At 40.5% G+C, this 21346-nt stretch overlaps 1 protein-coding gene across 2 annotated transcripts in view; it reads left to right on the forward strand.

Annotated features, from left to right (window-relative positions):
• SLC25A17 (solute carrier family 25 (mitochondrial carrier; peroxisomal membrane protein, 34kDa), member 17) overlaps positions 1-21346 on the forward strand; it is a 77663-nt gene that overhangs the window by 28501 nt on the left and 27816 nt on the right. Inside the window, exons 2-4 of one of the 2 annotated variants that reach the window (XM_006866881.1) lie at positions 13485-13545; positions 16575-16641; positions 19523-19674. In XM_006866881.1, coding sequence (XP_006866943.1) covers positions 13485-13545; positions 16575-16641; positions 19523-19674 — 280 coding nt within the window. The remainder of the gene's footprint in view (positions 1-13484; positions 13546-16574; positions 16642-19522; positions 19675-21346) is intronic. The other variant, XM_006866882.1, reaches the window with a different exon arrangement.

Genomic DNA, 21346 nt, shown 5'->3' on the forward strand with positions numbered 1-21346 from the left:
GCATGGGATATATCAAAGACATTGTCCGATGATTTTCGTGTTCCTTTGGGTCACCTCTCTTTGGAATGGTCACAAATACGGATCTCTTCCAATCAGTCGACCAAATAGTTGTCTTCCAAATTTCATGACATAGATGAGTGAATGCCTCCAGTGCCGCCTCACTTTGTTGAAATATTTCCATTTGTATTGCATCAATTCCTGGTGCCTTGTTCTTTGCCAATTCCTTCAATATCATTGGCTCTTGATTATATGCTACCTCTTGAAACAGTTAAACATCAACCATTACCTTTCATCTTCTTTTGATGCTTTTTGTATCATTCAGTAATTTGCCCAGAGAATCCTTCAATAGCAAAAGTTGAAACTTGAATTTTTTTCTTCACTTCCCCTAGCTTGAGAAATGCGGAGTGTGTTCTTCCCTTTTGGTTTTCTGATTCCAGATCTTTGCACATTTTGTTGTAATATTCGACTTTGTCTTCTCGAGCTGATCTTTAAAATTTTCTGTTCAGCTCTTAGACCTCCTCATTTCTTCCATTTGCTTTAGCATCTCTATGCTGGAGAGCAAGTTTCAGAGTGTCTTTTGACATCCATTTTGATCTTTTCCTTCTGTCTTGTCTTCTTAATGACTTTTTGCTTTCTTCCTGTATGATGTTCTTGATGTCATCCCGCAGCTTCTCTGGTCTTTGGTCTTTATTGTCTAATATATCAAATCTGTTCTTGCAGATGATCTCTAAATTTAGGTGGGATATATTCAAGGTTATATTTTAGCTCTCGTGGACTTGTTTTCATTTTCTTCAGCTTCAGTCTGAATTTGCATATGAGCAGTTGATATTCTGTTCCAGAAACTGCCCCTGGCCTTGTTTTGACTGATGATATGGAACTTTTCCACTATCTCTTTCCACAGATGTAGTCAAGTTTGATTTCTGTGTATTCCATCTGGTGAGATCCACATGTATAATTTTCTTTTATGCTGTCTAAAGAAGGTATTTGAAATGAACAAATCATTGATTTTGCAGAATTCTGTCATGCGATCTCCAGCATCATTTCTGTCACCAAGGCCATATTTTCCAACTCTTGATCCTTCCTTGTTGTTTCCAACCTTTGCATTCCAATCGCCAGTAATGATCAGTACATCTTGATTGCATTCAGCAGTGTTTGCTTCTAGTCCCTCTGTGGTGTTGTTTTTGTTGTTGTGGTGGTTATTTTTGATGTACACAAAAAACACTCAGGAATATATAATCATTTAAATAACCCAAGGGCACATTCTGCACACCTACCTCCTGGCCGCCAGCACACAGCCTTTCTCTTTCCGTGAGTCTAGAGTCCTCAGATGCTTTACTCTCCATGTCCTTATCTCTGCGTCAATCTGTGGTGTCACTCCTACACTGATTAGGGTTCCATATTCTTCTAAGGCTCTTCTCCCTTGATGGTCCTGAGTCTTTTGTACCTGGAGTATAAGATTAACTACTCCCTCTTTTTGTTACAAGACAACTTTTACAGTTGTGAGATTCGCAGTTAGTCATAACAGTTACTCAGTATTGAATCATAAGAATCTTATCCCCATCTCCTTTCACCAGACCTGTCTAGACAAGATGAACTCTATTCTGTGGGGATTCTACCTTCCCTGTGGCTATAATTTCTTTAACCAATTCCCTTTGAAGGACATCTAAGTTTTTTCCTGTTCTCCACCAGTACACCTGCTCCTCACTTACTGTCTCATCATCTGACACTTTGCATTCATGACAATAGTAAAAAAATCTACCGTTGTGTAAGTATTTTGCATAATTTGGTAATAAAGAATGCCAAGGTACCTGACAGGGTCCCTGACTAGCAAGCCCCTTGTGTACTTAGAATGGTAGCATGTATGATGTAATATTTCATCACCTAGGAGGGAAGTGGTAATATAGTTTTCCAGAGCAGCCAGGGTGCCAGGTGGAGCAGAGGAGGGGGCTGGAGTGGCGCCAACAGGATGGGATGCTCCCTGACAAGTCCTGAGTGCCCACAGATGGCCAAGGCCAGGTTCTGAAGGTGGGTCACTTTTGGGGCTGGGAAGGAAGTGTGGACCTCAGGGTCTGGCTATGGCTTCCAATCCTGAGGAGTCAGAGGGACATGATGGGTCATGGTCAGGGTTCCTGAGACGGTGCGCTTGGGTGCCCAGGGGCACGGGACTACACGTCAGCTGACCAGCACCTGTATAACCTCTAATGCTTTCTCGATATCTCTCTGTGGTGGGCACAGTGAGGGCAGGGCAGGGTAGTTGGGCTGGGGTGGAGTCAGTGGGTGAGTGGCAGTGGCAGCTGTTGCTTAAGGCCAAGGGCAGACCTGGATTGTTGATACTCGTGGGGACATGGGGTGCTGCCAGCAGGGGGCCCAGTGGGCAGCATGGACACCCTCCCCCTGTGGCACCCAGGCCCTCCTGCCCTCGGATTGCCACTAAGAGTGTTTTGGGGTCATTGAGGGGATGAACTGGGGCCACCCATCCTGGAAATATGGTGAAGGTAGAAGAGGGAGGGGACTCTAGAGATAGGGAGTGAGGCAGCACGTGGGTCACCCTGGCTCTGGAAGGCTGGGCAGCCCTCCCCTGTGGGTGGCGGTGAGGGGCTCAGCTCTCCTGAGGTGATGTGGAGGTGGGGAAGTGGCTGTGGTAGGTGACCTCAGCATCAGTCCAGCAGGACATTCACTGTACAGGTGACAGGGTGAGGTGATGTGGTCATTCTCCATTTTCCCGTAATTTTTATGTAACAACCTGGTCTTTGAAACCTCATCATGTTTGGTTAATGAGGAGTTGGTATACTAATGATGCTGCAGTGAATAACCTTGTGTAGACACAATTCCTCATGACCTGTTCTGAAGGATAATTTTTAGAAGTGGAATTGCTGGGTCAAAGCAAATGTGTGTTGCAATTTTGGTAAGCATTGCCAAATTGCCCTCCATTGTAGAAGAGTGTACCTGTTTGCCCAGTCCCCTTGCCAATCCTGTATTACCGGCCTGAGAGTGTGATTTTGTGTGTGGGAGAGAGACAGAGAGAGAGAAAGAAAGAAATAGACAGGGAGAGAGAGAAACAATGCTCCACTTAACACTTTTGGGACACATGCAGGTAGTATAAAATCAGACCCCAAACACATTTGAGGCCCCGTGGTTACTAATTCTTAAGGGAATTTATTTTCCCCACATAAAACTTGTAGTCTTTTTCTTTTTTTTTTAAAGAGCTTGTGGTTTTGTGGAGGCAGTTTGGGGAGAGCACAGCTGAGACCTGTTTCATTGTGGGTAGAGGGCATGATGACAGCCTTGTTATCCAAGAAATAGTTGTGTGAGGCAGAACTAGCTGAACCATGCTGGAGGAGACAAGAAGAATGGGAGAAAGCTTGAAATCTTAGAATTCAGAACAATGTCTAAATGTTTATGATCCTTGGTCTCTCTGAGAAGACAGGAACAGAAAGACATGTGGGTAATGAACAATTCTAATTCAAAACCATGGTGAGAGGTTTAAATGAAGAGGAGACCAGTTTTCTTGATGAGATTTCACAGCAGCAGGACCTAATAGAAAGTAATGAAGAGAAAAACTAAAAGGACTGAAAGAATATAGAAGTAATCTCAAAAAGGTTGGAATTTCTCCAGGAAATAAAGAAGGAAATGGAGAAGAAACTGGCTGTAAAGCCTAAGGAAACCAAGAACAAATTCTTCCAGGCAAAGCTTTAGACCAGCTGTGAGGCATAAGAGCACAGAGATGCAGCTGTGTGAAAAGTCTAAAACTGGATCTCGACTCAGATGAGAAGAACCTAGAGCCCCTGTCTTGCATATCTCCTGGAAGCATTTTGCCATGTGGTCCCTCCATCCCTGTCTTCCCTGCAGTTGCTACTGGCATTCTCCTGGACTTGGAGGTTTCCTCTGGGAGGAGCAACTGAGTCCATCTCAGAAAAGCCACCATCCCCACCACTAGGAAGATCTCCATCTTCTGGACCAATAGCTTCTTGGAGGCTTCCTAGTTACACAGGGACCTCTTCCTATGAGTAGATCAGTTTATTCTGCCTAAGGCATTATCTCCCACACTTCTTGTGTACTCTAACCTAATCTAAAAATGTTCCAGAATCTACTCTGTGACCCAGATTTGTGTCTGGTTTCTCTTTCCACTTCAGTGAGATAACCAAACCTGCTTCTCTGCTGCTTTCCTCATTGATATGAGGGCAGGGCTCAGGAGAAATTCCACTCGGCATGCCCAGCGGGCTTACAGAGGGTTTAGGTTTTACTGCTTGGGTGTCCTGATAGTTTTTCTCCTTTCTGAGCAGCACAAAAAGCAAGGACTATTAATGGGCAGGTATTATTTAAATATTTTATAGATGAACACATTGCTTAGTTATACTGCAGAAGGAGAGGAGTGAGGAGTTGAGGACTCACCCAAGTGATAAATGGAGGATTAAGATGGACTGAAACTCTGCCATAGACCTGATCAATTGTACATGTTGTCTAAGTAAAGATTATAAACTGTATCTGTAGGAGTTGTTGCTAACTCATTGTGAAGTTTTTACTGACTCTTGGCCATTTCTTCTCTTCCTTCTTCCATCCAGTCCTACCAATAAGTTGGTGGGTAGAGAGAGTTCTGTTGACCAGAAAGCTTTATCTTCTACTCAGACAATTTCTCTGCCTGGCAAATTGTTTTGGTTTTGCTTTAAAATAAGGTTTTAGTTTAAGACTTTAAACTTAGAGAATTAAAAGCAAAAAATGTCTAGTTTTCCCCTTTGCTGATATTGTTGTTGTTAAGTCTGTAGAGTCAGTTCTGACTCATAATGACCCTGTATAGGGTTTCCAAGGAACAACTGGTGGATTTGAACCACAGACTTTGTGGTTCCAACTGACTTAGTGGTTGAGTGTTTATCCTACAGTGCCACAGGCAGATTTCCAACCCTAATATGTCATATTGTTGAGTGTGAATCTTTTGAGGGTGACATATGGAAGGGATAGTGCTGTCTCATTTCTCCTCCCTAATGAGGCTATGAAAGGGCGAGTCCCAGGGGAATGTAAATAAAAGGCAGCACTGTATTGTCCCTCAGTACCCACCAGAATGGCACAATGGAACAAGACAGACAATACTGTGATGATAAGGATGCAGAGTACCAACAAACTCTCATCTAGTCGATTCCGACTCATAGCCACCCTGTAGAGGGTTTCTGAAGAGCAACTAGTGGGTTCGACCTTGTGGTTCTCAGTCCATTGCTGATCATACAACGCCACGCCAGAAGTCCGCAGTAAGGGTTGTTGTTTTTGTTAAGTGCTGTTGAGTCAGTTTCGACTCATAGCGATCCTGTATAGGGCTTCCTAGGAATGGCTGGTGAGTTTGAACCGATTACCTTGCGATTCAAACCAACCTTTTGAACCTGAGGTTGAATGCTTATCCTACGATAATCATCTTCAGAAGTTTACAGACCTAGGTGGATAATATGATGAGAAAACAGCTTCACAGTTTTTTGTGTTTTTTTTTTTATATATTGAAATCTTTCATCCTTTACAATTTGGCTATTCATTTCAGTAACTATGATATAACTCTGCTAAATAATTACTATAATTACATTTTTTAAAAATGTGCACAAAAACACTCAGGAATATATATATATATATAAAATCATTTAAATAACCCAAGGGCACATTCTGCAAGCCTGCCTCTTGGCCACCAGCACACAGCCTTTCTCTTTCCATGAGTCTAGAGTCCTCAGATGCTCTGTCTCTCCATGTCCTCATCTCTGCCTCCATCTCTGGTGTCACTGCTTCCCATATTCTGCTAAGGGCGCTTCTCCTTTGATGGTCCTAGGGTCCTCTGTTCCTGGAATGTAAGATTTACTATTCCCTCCTTTATGCTACAAAATTTCTACCTTTACAGTTGTGACAATAGCAGTTAGTCATGATAATAATTGCTATTGAATGATAAGAATCTTATCCACATCTCCTTTTGTCAGACCCATCTAGACAAGATGAAAACTATTCAATGGAGATTTTACCTTACCTCACACACTCTGAAACTAAACTCCCTCTTGAAAACTTATAAGCCAGTCACTTTGTGCCTTTACAGGCCTCCCACCCCCATTTAGGTAGCCAATACCCAAATTGCCCTTTCGATTGTGTGGATCATGACAAGCTATGGACAACATTGTGAAGTATATTCTGGAACACTTAATTGTGCTCATGAAGAATCTGTACATGGACCAAGAGGCAGTTTTTTGAACAGAACATGGGAACACTGTTTTAAAATTAAGAAAGGTGTGCGACGGTTGTGTTCTTTCACCATGCTTATCCAACCTGTATGCTGAGCACATTATCCTAGAAGCTGGGTTATATGAAGATAAACGTGGCATCAGGATTGGAGGAAGGCTCATTAACAACCTGTGATATGCAGATGATACAACCTTGCTTGCTAAAAGCAAAGAGGACTTAAAATACTTACTGATGAGGATCAAAGACCACAGCCTTCGGTCTGGATTGCATCTCAATGTAAAGAAAATTAAAATCCTCACCACTGGACCAATAAACAACATTCTTATCAAGAAAAGATTGAAGTTGTCAAGGACTTCATTCTTCTTGGATCAACTATCAACATTCATGGAAGCAGCAGTCAAGAAACCAAACGATGTATTTGCATTAGGCAAATCTGCTGCACAAGACCTTTTTAAAGTGTTGAAGAGCAAAGATGTCAGCTTGAGGACTAAGGTGCACCTGACCCATGGTATATTCAGTAAACTTATATGCATGTGAAAGCTGGACAGTGAATAAGGAAGACCGTAGAAGAATTGATGCTTTTGAGTTATGGTGTTGGAGGAGAATATTGAAAATGCCATGAGCTGCCAAAAGAACCAACAGATCTGTGTTGGAAGAAGTGCAGACAGAGAGTGCTCCTTGGAGGACAAGGTGGCCAAACTTTGTCTCTCATACTTCGGACATTTTGTCAGGAGGAAGCAGTCGCTGGAGAAGGATATCATGTTTGGTAAGGTGCAGAGTCAGAGAAAAAGAGGAAAACTCCCAGCGAGATGGATTGGCAAAGTGGCAGCATCAATGGGCTCAAGCATGGCAAGAATTGTGAGGTTGGCCTAGGACCAGGCAGTGTTTCATTCTGTTGTGCATAAGGTCACTATAAGTCGGTACTGACTCGATGGCACCTAACAACAACAACAACAATTAATCCTGCACTGTGGGCTAATGTGTCAGACTGCAAAGTCATTTGAACTGCTGGGTCAGTGGTTCAAGCTCACCAGCTGCTCCTTGGAAACCCTATACAGGCTCCCTATAGGTCAGAATCAACTGGATGGCACTTAACAACAATAATAACAATATTAACTGTGTGTACAAGGGGATAGGCTTGATCCCTGATGTGAAGACTCCTTCTCTCTCAGTTGCTATTTTTTTGACTTACTACATCAATAAGTACAGGCCAAGTTCATCAAATTGTAGCAATTTATACTTGCTTCTTTTATGAAATTTCTTTATCTTCCTCTAGTCAAGTTCTGGTCATCAAGCCATCAAAGCTAGGTCAAATGGGTACTATCTGTATGTTTGGGTGTTTTTGTGCGTATCCCCTACTTCATATCAGCCGGATGCTTCACTCTCAGCTCTAGCCCTCCATGGCTAGGTTAGTGTCCATGGGCTCAGAAGTTCCAAGTCTCCTCAAACTTCGGATTACCCAGTCCTTTCTCTGCTTTCTCATCTCAAGGTCGACAGGAGTCGATGGAATGTGGTTGAACTCAGCCCATATACTTCCACTCACATGTAGACCAACACGATTGCCAGCTAGCTTACATGCCCGATGTGTGTTCCCTTTGAGGTTCAGTCTCGTAGGGGAATTTGTCCTGAAGAGACTTGATTGCTTGCTTTGATGGTTCCCGGGTGAACAGCTTGCTTGTTCTCGTAATAGCCAAACAGACTGTCATTTTTGTTTTTTCCTCCTGGTCTGTCTTTCAGGAAATATCTTCTGTTACTCTAGCCACTCTGGGCTGGTGTGCATGTCTTTTCAAGTGGGAAGTCCCACCTCAGAAGGTTCTGGATGGGGCTCAGGATTCCACCTAAGGTCCAATACACTACAGGGGCTCCACAAGAAACTTCACATTGTGATACTTTTATTTGATAAAGAGTTCTGTGATTTTATAGCACTACTTTTTGACCCTCATACAATGCAAGCTGTAAAAAAACAATTTTTGAAATGTCTGGGAATGTTTGCGGTGTGTCCAAGTTCTTGGAGGTTCCATGAAGGCAAAGGTATTAAAAGATAATTTTCAAATGGGGTGAAAAAAATTCTTATGCAGATGTAAGTTATTGTTTTTAAGTGCTTTTGAGTTGCTTATGACTCATAGTAACCCTATAATGTTTCCAAGGAGCGGCTGGTGGTTTGAACTGCCAACCATTTGGTTAGCAGTCCAGTGTTTATACTTTACTGTCACACCAGGACTCTATACAGATTATAAGAGCATGTGTTAAAGGTTCTATGTAATTCATTAATGGGGAAACTCAGGGAGATGTCAAGACACAAATTTATGTGTTGTATAAAGGAATGTTGAAATGGTGTAAGTGAAGCAAAGCTAATTTCTTCCCTTGTGGGGAAGAGAGAGAAATCAGCTGGACTTCTACTGGAAAGGACAGTGTTTGCATTACTAATTTGCCTTGCTATCTGTTGTCTACAATTTAGGGAATTGCAAAATAGCTCCCATAGAAACAGAATCACCTGGAGATGTGTCCTCTAGGCAATGCATAATTCTTACTGAAGGACAGATTTTTCCACACAAAACTATACTCATAAGAATATTAAGACAGTTTCTTTTTTCACTCATTCGCTCATAAGTACACTGTTCCTGTGTAGAATGGAAATCTTGGTATAGTGCTGTAGGGTAAGTACTGGACTGATAACTGCAAGGTCGGCGGTTCAAACCCACCAGTCACTCCTGATAATCTTATACAGGGTAGCTGTGAGTTGGAACTGACTTGGTGGCACTTAATAACAACAATGTATGGTTTTATAATGGTAGATTGGAGAATTTACTTGATTATTTTGTATTATTAAGACCAGACATTACAGTGGTTTGTAAAAATAGAAAACAAAGTTGTTCTTTTCATCATTTAAAATTCAGACAATATGGTGATTTTTTTCATAAAAATATTTGTTAAAATGAAATGGGTTTATTATTTAAAATGAATGCATTTAATTATTTTTTTTTAATTATAATGTAGCAAAGATAGATAATAACCCACATTAATAAAAACTTTGTAGAGTCCTCAAATCACTTTTACGAGTGTGCACAAGGACTCCTAAAAATGCCAAGCCATTTGCTGTTCACACAATATCCACTCCTGGCACCCCTTGGAATGTCACAGGATTTCCAACAGCGGACTCTTCGGAAATAGATTGCCAGGACTTTTTCAGAGAAAGGGACCCTGGGATCACAAAATTTGAAAATAATTTCTATAAATCAATGAAAACGAGTGAACTCTAATCACATGTAACAAAATGCATTATTCTTAAACATACAGTGTTGAATGAAAGAAGTCACATTGTCTTATCTATATAGAGAGAAGCCATTTACATAAAGTGCAAAAGAGGCAAAACTCATTTGGAAAGGCCAGGAGACCTTGTAGGGTAGTGAAAGTATAGGCTATGTATTTTGATATGACTGCACTTTGAAATTCATTGATTTGTATGCTTTTCTTTGTGTTTTACCTCATTACTATATACTAAAAGAATCTTTTAAGAGCCCCTTGATCACTTAGACAGAAAAAAAGTCCTCAGATAGCCAAAGCCAAAGAGTGTACTTAATTTTAACCCTGTGGGTTTCTACCCCTCTTTCTGGCCCCAGTGGATTTCCCTTACTTTCTCTTGAGCTCAGCGAAGGATTTAAAGAGGTTTGTTAGATTTTATCTGTATTTCTAGGTTTTTTGTTGCAGGTTGCCTAGCCCACTGTACTCATGAAATAGAAGCCTCCTTTAGCCTTATCTAGTCCTCACATTTAGATTTAATTTTCAACTATCATCATCCAGTCTTTCTAGTTCTAATAAAGTTTTGAAATGGTTACATCGTTTTACATTTTTGAATTCTTGTCCTAAGGAAGCAAGAGAACCAGTGGGCTTTTTGGACTGACTACTTTCCATCTTTTTCTAAGATGTGCTTCACTTTTTAAAGTGAAGGGAGGGAAGGGGATTCTAGCTTAGGAATCTTAAGGTGTCTATTTAAAACTGTCAGGGCAGAGGGGTTGGGTGACCCAGTTGTTGGAAAAAGTAGTTTCTCAACAGATCTGTTCACACAGTGAACAGGAATGCCGCAAACATGATAGCTTTCTTGCCCCTGTTTTTATTGGAAAATATCTGAGGAGTGAGCAGGGATGTTGGAAGTAAGAATCTGAAGACTATAAAGCTTTGTGGGTCCAGTGGTCTTTCAGACATGGAATATCTTCCAATTGTTATTTGAAAAGATTTATTTAAGAGTCATCAAAAAAGCATAAAAGTGATGGTAAAGTGAATTTAATAAATATTTAATTCAGAATCTATGATGTGCAAAGATAGAATTCTCACAATGCAGTGGAATAGTTAGATTTCAGTTATATGACTGCTTGTATAGCAGTAGTAGGGTCAGAACCTGTCTAGACTCCTGAGGAGTAAGAACTCAGGATTAAACCCTATGCAGCGTCACTATGAGGTTGCCATGACTTGATGGCACTTAACAACATGAAGAACCAGAATCAACTCTTAAGCTGATGCTTATGACATACTTTCTGTCTCCAGTCATCTCTCACATGGCCCTATCTTCATCTGTTCTGGTTTCGATAATCCAGTACTAAAAGTTAAGTGGTTCATTAAGGAAGTTAACTGGTTATTGAGTCAGTTCCTACTCATAGTGACCCTGTGTAGGGTTTCCGAGGAGCACCTGATGAGTTTGACCGACAACCTTGTGATTCAAACCAATGCAGTGCATTAGGCAGTATCACACCAGAACTCCTATTAAGGAGGTAGCAGGGTATAACTCGGGATCAGGATCCATTGGCTACAACCTGAGCCAGGATGAGAAAACATATAGTTAAAGTGTGGAAGCCTTTCCCAAAATGGAGAGCACATCCTTCCTACAGCATAGGATTGCTCTTTCAGCTCCACTCGTCTGGGGAGCAAGTACACCCTTCTGGCTGCTGTGTAGGCCCCACCCAGCTCAGCCCTGTAGGGCACCTTTCACCCCCTCAGGATAGGCCTGTTGGCTGTGGGGACCTTCTCAGCTCCCCCAAGCAGGTCTCTTCTCACCCATGTAAGCCCTTCTACCTTCAGCTTCTCTACAGCTCAGGCACCCAGTTCATTGCCAGTGTAGCCACTTTGTCAGCTGTCTTAGCTGCATTCCTAGTGGCAGTTCTCTTTGTCACCACCAATTCTGCTGCAGGGCTGCTTCCAGGCTTTCATTGTCTTGTGTGTTACTGTTCTTTTTGGAGGTTCCTCTCCTAATCTCTCATTGTCTCGCTGCTTTTTCTCTTTTTCCTGTATTCCTGAAACCTCTGTTGTTGTTGTTAAGTGCCATGGAGTCGGTTCCGACTCATAGCGACCCTGTACAGGGTTTCCGAGGCGGTAAGCCTTTACGGAAGCAGAAAGCCTCATCTTTTCTCCCACGGAACAGCTGGTAGTTTCGAACTGCTGACCTTGCGGTTCACAGCCCGATTTGTAACCACTGCGCTACCAGAGCTCCTTGAAACCTCTGTTGGGTTGACTATATAAGCAACTTGTCAATTTTAAGGCATGACCTTGACCAGTTTGCTTGGTGAACCATAGGAACTTCATTTGCATAACCTAAGCACTGGACTGCTAATTACAGTATCAGCAGTTCAAATCCACAAGTTGCTCTGTGGAAGAAAGATGAGGCTTTTCTGTTCCTGTAAAGCCTTGGAAGTCCATTACAGGGTCACTATGAGTCAAAATTGATGCAGTGGCTGTAGTTTTGATTTTATTGTAGTATATTGGCCAGTGTTTGCAGGTGCATAAAATAGACCAATCACAGTCCAGACTGAAGTCCAGAACCAGACAAAATGTGTCAAAGCACAAATTGTTTTTCAGTTTACCCAGGAAATGCCACTCAACTTGGACAAAAGTAACAAACCCTTTAGAGTAGAAAAGTAGGGCAAAGATAACTCCTCAGGGTTTAGGAGGAAAATCTCTCTAGCTATTTTTCCAAAAACATAAGGCAAAAGGCCACATAAAGGAACGAATTTCACCATTGACAGAGAAACACCATGCAGTGGTAACATAGAGGAACAAACAATTGCAGACTCATAGGTGAGGAGAGGTAGCATTGAATCTGAGTTTTGAAGAATACTAATAATACAGTGGAGTCCTGGTGTGGCTATAGGACATGCACTTGACTGCTAGGTTCAAACCCACCAGCTGCTCCTTGGAAATCCCATATCGGGTCACTGAGTCAGAGCCGACTGGACAGCACTTAGCTACAACAACAGTACAGTGCAGTATTCTCCCTTGTCAAGCAGAAAACCAACCTACTGCCCTTAAGTAGATTCCGACTCATGGCGACCATATAGGATGGAAGAACTACCTCATAGGATTTCCTAAACTGTAAATCATTACAGAAGCAGACTGCCTCCTCTGTCTCCAGTGCAGCGGCAGGTGCATTCGAACTGGTGACCTTTCGGTGAACAGCCCTATTTAACTCTCTGCGCCACTATGGCTCCTTACTTGCTTCATATGATAAAACCAAAACCCTGCCGTGGAGTCAATTTCCACTCATAGCAACCCTAGTTAGTGATTCTAAAGCTGTAAATCTTTATGGGAGCAGAAAGCTTCATTTTTCTCCTGCAGAGCCGCTGGTGGGTTCGAACTACTGACCTTGTGGTTAACAGTCCATTGCTTATCCTACAGCACCACCTGAGCTCCTAAGTCAAAAAGAAGCCTAGCTAACTTTTGTACTTTCAAGTTGTCCTAGTTCCCAGTTATCATGATTAAAGTATTGTCTGTAACCATTCTGAGATCAGCGGCCTGAAACGTGATCTGATGCCTGAGAATAGACTCTGGTGGACCTATGTTTGGGTTGAGAACCACAAACCCAGTTCAAGGTTTTATGCTTGTAATTTCATCCCTAAATATATGTTTGTGATTTTTAATCTGTCAAAAGGTGTTATGAATACCCAGACTTGTTTATTTGCTTTTTTTCTTGTCTCTGATAATTTTTGTTTGTCAAAGATGAAAATCTACGTTCCTGCTATCTTTGACCCCCTAAATTTCTCATTTCCAGTGACCCACTACTTTTTCGTTTTTAAAATTAGAAAAGAGATTTCTTGTTCTGGGAAATAACATAACTTCTGTTTAGGTTTGGAATGTGTAAGCAATAGAAAGGCCAGTAGATTAAAACAGCGTGTATATTTGCTCACTGAAAATCTTACGTGACACATTGTTAATATTGTCCTTTTTATTCATTTAAAAGTTGTAAGTCATTATTTTCCATGGTATTATAATGACTAACGGTGTTTTAAACTCTTCAGGGCAGCGTGACAGCAATGACAGTGTTTTTCCCTTTGGACACAGCTAGACTTCGACTTCAGGGTAAGTGTTTATCTTTTGTAGTAATCATATTCCCATTCACTTGGTGTCAGAAAGCACGCGTGTTTGTCTATTCTAAATGCATGTGAAGATATTCTGTTTATTTCGAGATACACTGTTGCCTGTTTTCCCTGACTTTAATATTAGTCATCATTGCTGTTTCCTGATTAACAGAGACTCATTCTTGGATGCGTCATGGCCTTGCCATTTTCTAATCTGAGAGAACCTGTCAGGGCTTCCTAATTCTTTCTAATAAGCCATGTAGCTTTTTCCTTTTAGGCACGAAGTGGAAATTTGTTTTTGTTTTTGTTGTTTCTGTTTTGGTTGTACAGAGGATCTAAGAAGGGAGACTAGGAAGCAAACCAAGAATAAAGCAGTTACCATTGAGTAAGTTCTGATTCAGATGTGTCAGAGTGGTATTTTGCTCTCTAGAGTTTTCAGTTGCTGGTTTTTCACAAGGAGGTCACCAGGCCTTTCTTCTGAGTTTCCTTTGGGTGAACGTGGACCTCCAGCCATTTGTTTAGCAGTCAAACCTGTTAACTGTTTGCACCATTCAGGGCTTAGTCCCCAAAGCCCATTGCCATGAAGTTGATTCCAGTTCATAGTGACCCTATAGTACAGAGTAGAACTGCCTCCTGGGCTTTCCAAGACAGTAAATCTTTACAAAAGCAGACTGCCGCAGCATTCACAGATTGGCTGGTGGTTTCAAATTATTACTGTTCAGATAGCCGCCAAGCACTTTCAGTCACTGCACCACCCGGGCTCTACAGACTTTATAGGAAACATCTCCCCTCTCCAACATAAGCCCCTGCAATTACCATGGAGTGGATTCTGACCTAGAGCAACTCCTTATATGTCAGAGAAGGAAACATAATTGAGTCAGATACCCTCTGTTCTGGCTAATCCGGACAATGCCAGTGTCTCACTGCTAACCCAGGCAGGAGTCCTCATTTGCCTCAACTTTTGCAGGACTCTGCAGCTATCTGTAATTCTTAGGGGTTTTTTCTTCTCAGTATTTTCCAACTTGAAATTATAAACCTATATCAAAGCTTATGTGAAGATGTAAGAATAAAATTAACTCTGAATAAATTAGTTTCTGTGTTGAAACTTTGATGTCTATTATTTTAAATTAATTTTGATATTTTTGGGCAGGTTATACTTAAACATGATTCAAAAACAGAATATATAGCGTCTCCTTCTTGTGTGTCCCCTTCCCTCCTCCGCTTCCCCACAGGTAATGTTTTTATTAGTTTCTCTGTGGAATTGCAATCAAATAAGAATATATGTTCTTAATTTGCTTTTTGATACAGAAGGCATACTTTATGCACTGTTCTGTACCTTGTGTTTTTCATTAGTATGTTCAGATGCCTTCTCAATTGGCCCATTGGGAGCGTCCTTGTTCTGCAGAGCTGGTGTAGATGCACCATAACCTGCTTGTAGGTTTTTAAATTTTTTCTAATCTTTTGCTATTATAAACAATGATAGGAGAATGTTGTTGTTAAGTGCCATTGAGTCAGTTCCAACCCATAGTGACCCTGGGTATAGGGTTTCTGAGGAGTGGCTGATGAGCTTGAACCACCAACCCTATGATTTAAACTGGCTTTGCAGTCCAGCACATTAACCCACAGCGCCACAGCAGGACTCCAATGAGAGAACAGTCATTTCTTATATCACTTTGTGTCTGTAAGTTCTGTGAGGTGAATTCACCAAGATGGGTAAGTTTGTTTATAATTTGGGTGGTTATAATTGTCTACTACTGGGACTTTATTAATTTACCATCCCACAAGGAAAACTGACAGCAATTTTAGTTCTTAGGGAATTAGTTAATGTCCACATTTTTATGTTCTTAAAGTGTTTTTTTCAATTGGGATAGGAAATTTAAAGCTAATTGAGATGGGCTGTTTTTTTGTGTTTGTGCTAGACAAAGCAGTGTTCACAGCCTTTCATGGGGTGGGCTTTAACAATCAGGAATTTATTTTTTTTCTTAAGGTTTAGGATGCCAGAAGTTCTAATTCAGGGCAACAGCTCTAGGGGAAGTCTCTCTCTCCCTGTTGGCTCTCGAGGAAGGTCTTTGTCTCTCTTTAATCTTGTGTTCTTCAGAAGTGACAGGTATCTTCCCCGACCTCTGCTTCTTCTCTGCTTGGTTTGTAACTACACTGGTATGGCCTGCTTACTATCGTAAAGAAAACATTATTCCCAAATGGGATTATCTCCATGAATATGGTGGTTCCAACTCATAGCAACCCTATATAGGGTTTCCTGGGGTGGTTGTTGGATTTAAACTGCCAATCTTGTAGTTAACAATCTGTGCTGATACTGCAACATCAGAACAAGACATCTCCACAGGTATAGGGGGTGAGGATTTACAATATATACTTTTTGGGGGGACAGTATTCAAGTCATGACATTGTACCCTTTATCCCCCCAAAGTCATGTCCTTCCAACATACAAAGGAAATCCAAGTTTCAGATCTTCCAAATTATGTAAATATTGGTGAGATTTTGGGTGTATTCATCCATGGGAAAAATTCCTTCTATAAAATCTAGAGTAATTCTCATCCTTCGAAGACCTCTTGTTTTTTAACATGAGACACAGAGCAGAAAGTTAAGACTTTGAAACCTTGAATTTTAACCGTAATCTTGCTACCAATCAGCACATAACCTGTATAGCATTAGTGTCTGTCACCTATTCTGTAGACGGAAGATGTTCATTTCTTTTCTTTCTACTTTATAAGATGCTAACTTAAAATTAAGAATATATGGGTGTGCACTGTAATGCAAACCACAAGACCAGCAGTTCAAACCCACCACCTGCTCCTCAGAAACCCTATACAGGGTCGCTGTGAGTCAAAACTGACTCGATAGCGCTTAACAACACTGTGTGTGTGTGTATATATATGCATTCAGTTCTAAGGCAAAGTAGGGAGTTCAAAGGATAAGGGAGGTAAGTATTATTTCAGTGAAACTTGGTGAAGCTAAAGATAATAATTCTAAAAGGAATTTACTTGCAATGTATGCTCTTTGTAATTATAGTTGATGAGACAAGAAAATCCAAAACCACACACATGGTACTTCTGGAGATCATTAAAGAAGAAGGCCTGTGAGTATTGCCTCGTTTTGTCTTAGTCCTGTTATCATGTACCTACAATACACCTCCAGTCTTTCTCCATCCTCATAGTAGTAGTTTTATAGTTTATAATTGCCTAATTTGTAAATATATAATTGTTTTCAGTTCCTTAAAGATCTGTTATTGGACATTTTGATTCTTGATTGTAAAGTCCTTCTTGAAACCATTGCCTACCCAAAAGATCGGCACAGGTATAGGGGACTTGAACCCACCAGTCATTCTGTGGGAGAAAGATGAGACAGTCTGCTTCTACAAAGCTTACAGCCTTCGAAACCCCATGGGGAAGTTCTGCTCTGTCCTGTGGGGTCACTAGGAGTCAGCATCAACTTCACACACATGGGTTAAACCAAAGAAGATAACAGTTGTTTAGTTCTTAACAGGCATATCCAGACAGATTGATTGTGTACTTCTTTTTGTGGTAGTGTTGTTATTAACTTGTAAGTTGAAAATAATTTCAAATTTATAAAAAACTGAAAAACTAAAATGAATACAAACAATAGCAGTATCTCCTTTACCCAGATTCACCTGCTAACATTTTCCCCCATTTGTTTTCCTACCTTTCTTCCCCTGCTTCTCTGTATCACACACACACATTTTTCTGAATTTTTGGAGAGTAAGGCACAGACTCCGAAATCAAGTTCAGGCTCCTCAGCTAAACCCATGGCGCACTGTGTGATTTGGCCCTGGCCTTCCTTTCCACTGCTCTCACTTAATTACAGTATGGTTCCCCAGTCACACCATTTCCTTCTTCTGGTCCTTTACACATGAAGTTCCCATATAGCTCAGTGGGCAGAGTCCAGTGCTCTGCTTATCCCCCTTGAACTAAACAGTCCGCCAGATCATTCAAGACTCAGAGGAGACAATAGCTCCTCCAGTCCAGAAATCTCCCTGGATCATCACCTAGAAAACCAGTTGCCACTGAGTCAATTTTGACCCATGTGTATCAAAGTAGAACTATGCTTCGTGTGCTTTCAGTGACTGATTTTTTGGAAATAGATTGTCAGGCTTTTCTTCTAAGGTGACTCTGGGTGGACTTGAACCTGCAGCCTTTAGGTTAGTAGCTGAGCATGTTGACCATTTTCAACCACTCAAGGACTTGGACTTCTACCTGGGCTGCATCAGGGACCCTTTCAGACTCCCAGAGTTATAACCCTAACACATTGAAAAGATAATATTATCTGTCTGTCTGTCTGTCTTCTTCACCAGACACAGGTATCACCAGGAGGCAGATGGCTCAGCACACACATGGTGGAGTCACACAGCCCCATATTACATTTCCAGCTGTTTCAACTCATACTTGTGTGACCTTGGGAAAAAAACTCATAGTGTCAGTTTCCTTGTTTCCACTATGAGGTTAATGAAGTACCTGCCGTATAAAGTAGTTGTGAAAATTGAGATACAGCAGGAAAATTGCTTAGCACTTTGTCTGACACAATCCAAATACTCAATAAATATCAGCTATTATTATTTAATAAGAAGAACCTATCTATTTATCTTTGTGTTACTATTTCCTAAACTAGGACTAGTCATGTGGCAGATACTCAAAAAGAGTTTGAACTGAATCAAAGTGAATTAACCTGGAGTCACTTTTCATTTTCACCAGGGTTTCTAGTTACAACAGAAATCATTACTGCTTCCAACACTGGGTCCAGACCCTACAATTGCACTGTTGACACTAGGCAGTGGACACTAGAAATAGTTCCTAACATTTGGAGGATCCAGGGCAAAAGTACAGATGGAGGTCCACCTACAACTACAGTATTTATCAGCATATTTTAAAGTTAAAGCTAACAATCTAGAGTAGATTAAATAAAATGTATTCAAATCTGATCCAGCGTTTTTGCCTGCATAATAATTACTTCAAAATATATTGGTATAAAAAAGATATTCATCATGCTCATTGATTTTGTGAATCCTGTGTAGGGTTTCCAAGGAGCCGCTGGTGAGCTTGAACCACCGACCTTGCAGTTCAGATGGCTTTGCAGTCTGGCGCATTTACCTACAGTGCCAAACCAGGACTATTAATAGCCAAATTGTCCTGCAACTTATTTATTTCTGTAATGTTACTCATTATGTTAACTTCAGAAAATAAACTCATGTTTTAAAGGTTTCACCTAAGAGTATTAACTAAATACCAAACTATTGTTTTAGCTGGACATACAGAATCCTACAAACATCTGTGGGAAGTCCCATGAAGCGCCTGTGCTGTCCATATTATTATCTCAGTATTTAGGATACACAGAACATGTTTCTGTTAAGCAAAAGCAAGGTATTCACAGGAAGCTGCAGGAAAACTCGTACAATTAATGAAAGCTGAAATTAATTAATTAAACCTCTAATGTATAAATAGTCATGCATTTTAAAAATGAATACAGTATGTCTCACAGGAGTACATTTTCACAGGCAAATGCTAATACACAAATATTTTGAGTGCAAATGAAATCTTAGTACCTTCTGCATTAATATTTTAATCCCAAAGTTAAGACTTTTGGCATGTTTTTGAACATTGTGGAAACAAAGTTAACATCTCCAGAAAACATTCCAACTCTTCCATCTCATTTGAAGTGTTTTACTAATATTAACTAACAGTCTTGGAAAAAATGATCTTCAATTTTGCTGAAAGCAATTGGAGGCAAACAGTAAATCAGCTGCTAAGCTTGCATTGTAGTGTCCTTATGCTAGAAAAAATTGATTTGAGCCTCCTTCAGAATATAAGATATGTGTGCAATTTAGAGCTTACTGCCCTAGAAGTAAACCTTGAGAATATGTGAGTGATGTTTTTTTAGGACTTTCTCTCCGTTTCCATTGGCTTTTGTCCATAACCTTTACTTTGCTTGTTGTGTTTTTCCCCTAGCCTGGCACCATATCGAGGGTGGTTTCCAGTTATCTCCAGTCTCTGCTGCTCCAATTTTGTCTATTTTTACACTTTTAATAGCCTCAAAGCAGTCTGGGTCAAAGGCCAACGTTCTACCACTGGAAAGGACCTGGTAGTTGGATTTGTGGCAGGTAATAAGGGTTTCTGGGTATAAAATGTTTTTATATGTTAGTATTTATCTTGTTCATAGGTTATTTTTAGTGGTTATTTTAGCACATAGTAATGTTCCAAATAGCTCTGGTAGCGTAGTGGTTACGAATCAGGCTGCAAACTACAAGGGCAGCAGTTTGAAACTACCAGTTGTTCCATGGGAGAAAGATGAGGTTTTGTGCTCCCATAAAGATTTTCAGCCTTGGAAACCCTGTACAGGGTTGCTATGAGTTGGAACTGACTCCACAGCACAGAACAACAACAACAATGCTCCAAAGTATTACAGTTGATCCTTAAATGATAACAGCTTGAACCACTTGTATGTCCACTTATATGTGGATTTGTTAAAAACAAAACAAAACACTGTGATGCTAAGCATCTTGGCATAAGCAGTTTGTCTCCAGTATATTGTGCATCACAGTAGAAAGTGGTCTCTCACAGTTTTCACATATTTTTCATCATATTTAGTGCAGTATATAAGCCTTGAATAAAGCCCATGGGACCCATATGAGGTGTCATTAGTGATGCTGGAAGTGCTCTCAAGAAGCAGAGCAAAGTCATGACATTATGAGGAAAAGTTGAATTGCTTGATATGTACCTCATTGAGGTCTTCAGCTGCATTTGCCTACATTTCAAGATAAATGAATCAGGCCTTAAAAACATTGTAAATGAGAAGAAAAGGAAATTTGTGAAGCTGTCACTGTGGCTACATCAGCAGGCATGGAAACTGCACTTTTTGTGACATACTTCATCTTGTATTGAAAATGCAGTTTTTTGTAGGTGCAGTATGTCATTGGTAAGACTTCAGTCAACAATAGGCTACTAGTTGTTAAGTTTGGGGGAAGTCAAAAGTTATTTGGATTTTTCACTTGTAAAGGGTTTTTACAATGGTACTAGGGAGTCATTAACTTCATACTGTGAATATTTAATTATTGTCTGACTTCACTTTGAGAGAGTAGGTATCACACAGACATATTCCTTCCCCTCACTAGTCTAGTGTTTAGTAAATATTAGCTGAATGAACAAAATATTTATTGAATTAAGTGTAGGGTCTTTTAAAGAGTTGGAAAGAAAGTGAATCTTTCCCTATGATTCTTTGTGTTAATCCATTTTTGTCTGTAACTCAATTAATTTTTGTTGCATGCACGTTGAGTTTTGGGAGTCTCTGTGTGACGCAAATAGTTGAATACTCAAGTTTTAGCTGAGATGCTGGTAGTTCAAACCCACCGAGAGATGCCTGAAGCAATAGGCCTCACAATCTGCTTCTGAAAGGCCACACCCTTGAAAACTGTAAGGAGCACACTTCTGCTGTATATGTGTGGGGTTGGCATGAGCCAGACTCGACCTGATGACAACTAACAATCACAGTACGTTGAGTGTTACTGTTTTGGAAATCACTTTGTTATAAAATCTTAGAAGAAATGTCTATGTTTTAGGCCACACAACTGAATAATGTAAATGCTCATTTGAAATTGAAATGATTTAATTGGAGAACAGTTATCAGACAAGAAGTAATCTTGGTCCCCAATGCCTCTTAGCCACCTATATTGAGACCACCCTCTGGTTTTTGGTTGGTCTTGGAGCCTTTCTTGTGCTTAATACTCTCAATATTAGTCTTGATTTTGATCTGACTAACTTTTTTTTTTTTTTTTT

The sequence above is a fragment of the Chrysochloris asiatica genome, unplaced genomic scaffold (genome assembly GCF_000296735.1).
Source record: "Chrysochloris asiatica unplaced genomic scaffold, ChrAsi1.0 scaffold00097, whole genome shotgun sequence".
In the NCBI taxonomy this organism is placed as follows: domain Eukaryota; kingdom Metazoa; phylum Chordata; class Mammalia; order Afrosoricida; family Chrysochloridae; genus Chrysochloris; species Chrysochloris asiatica.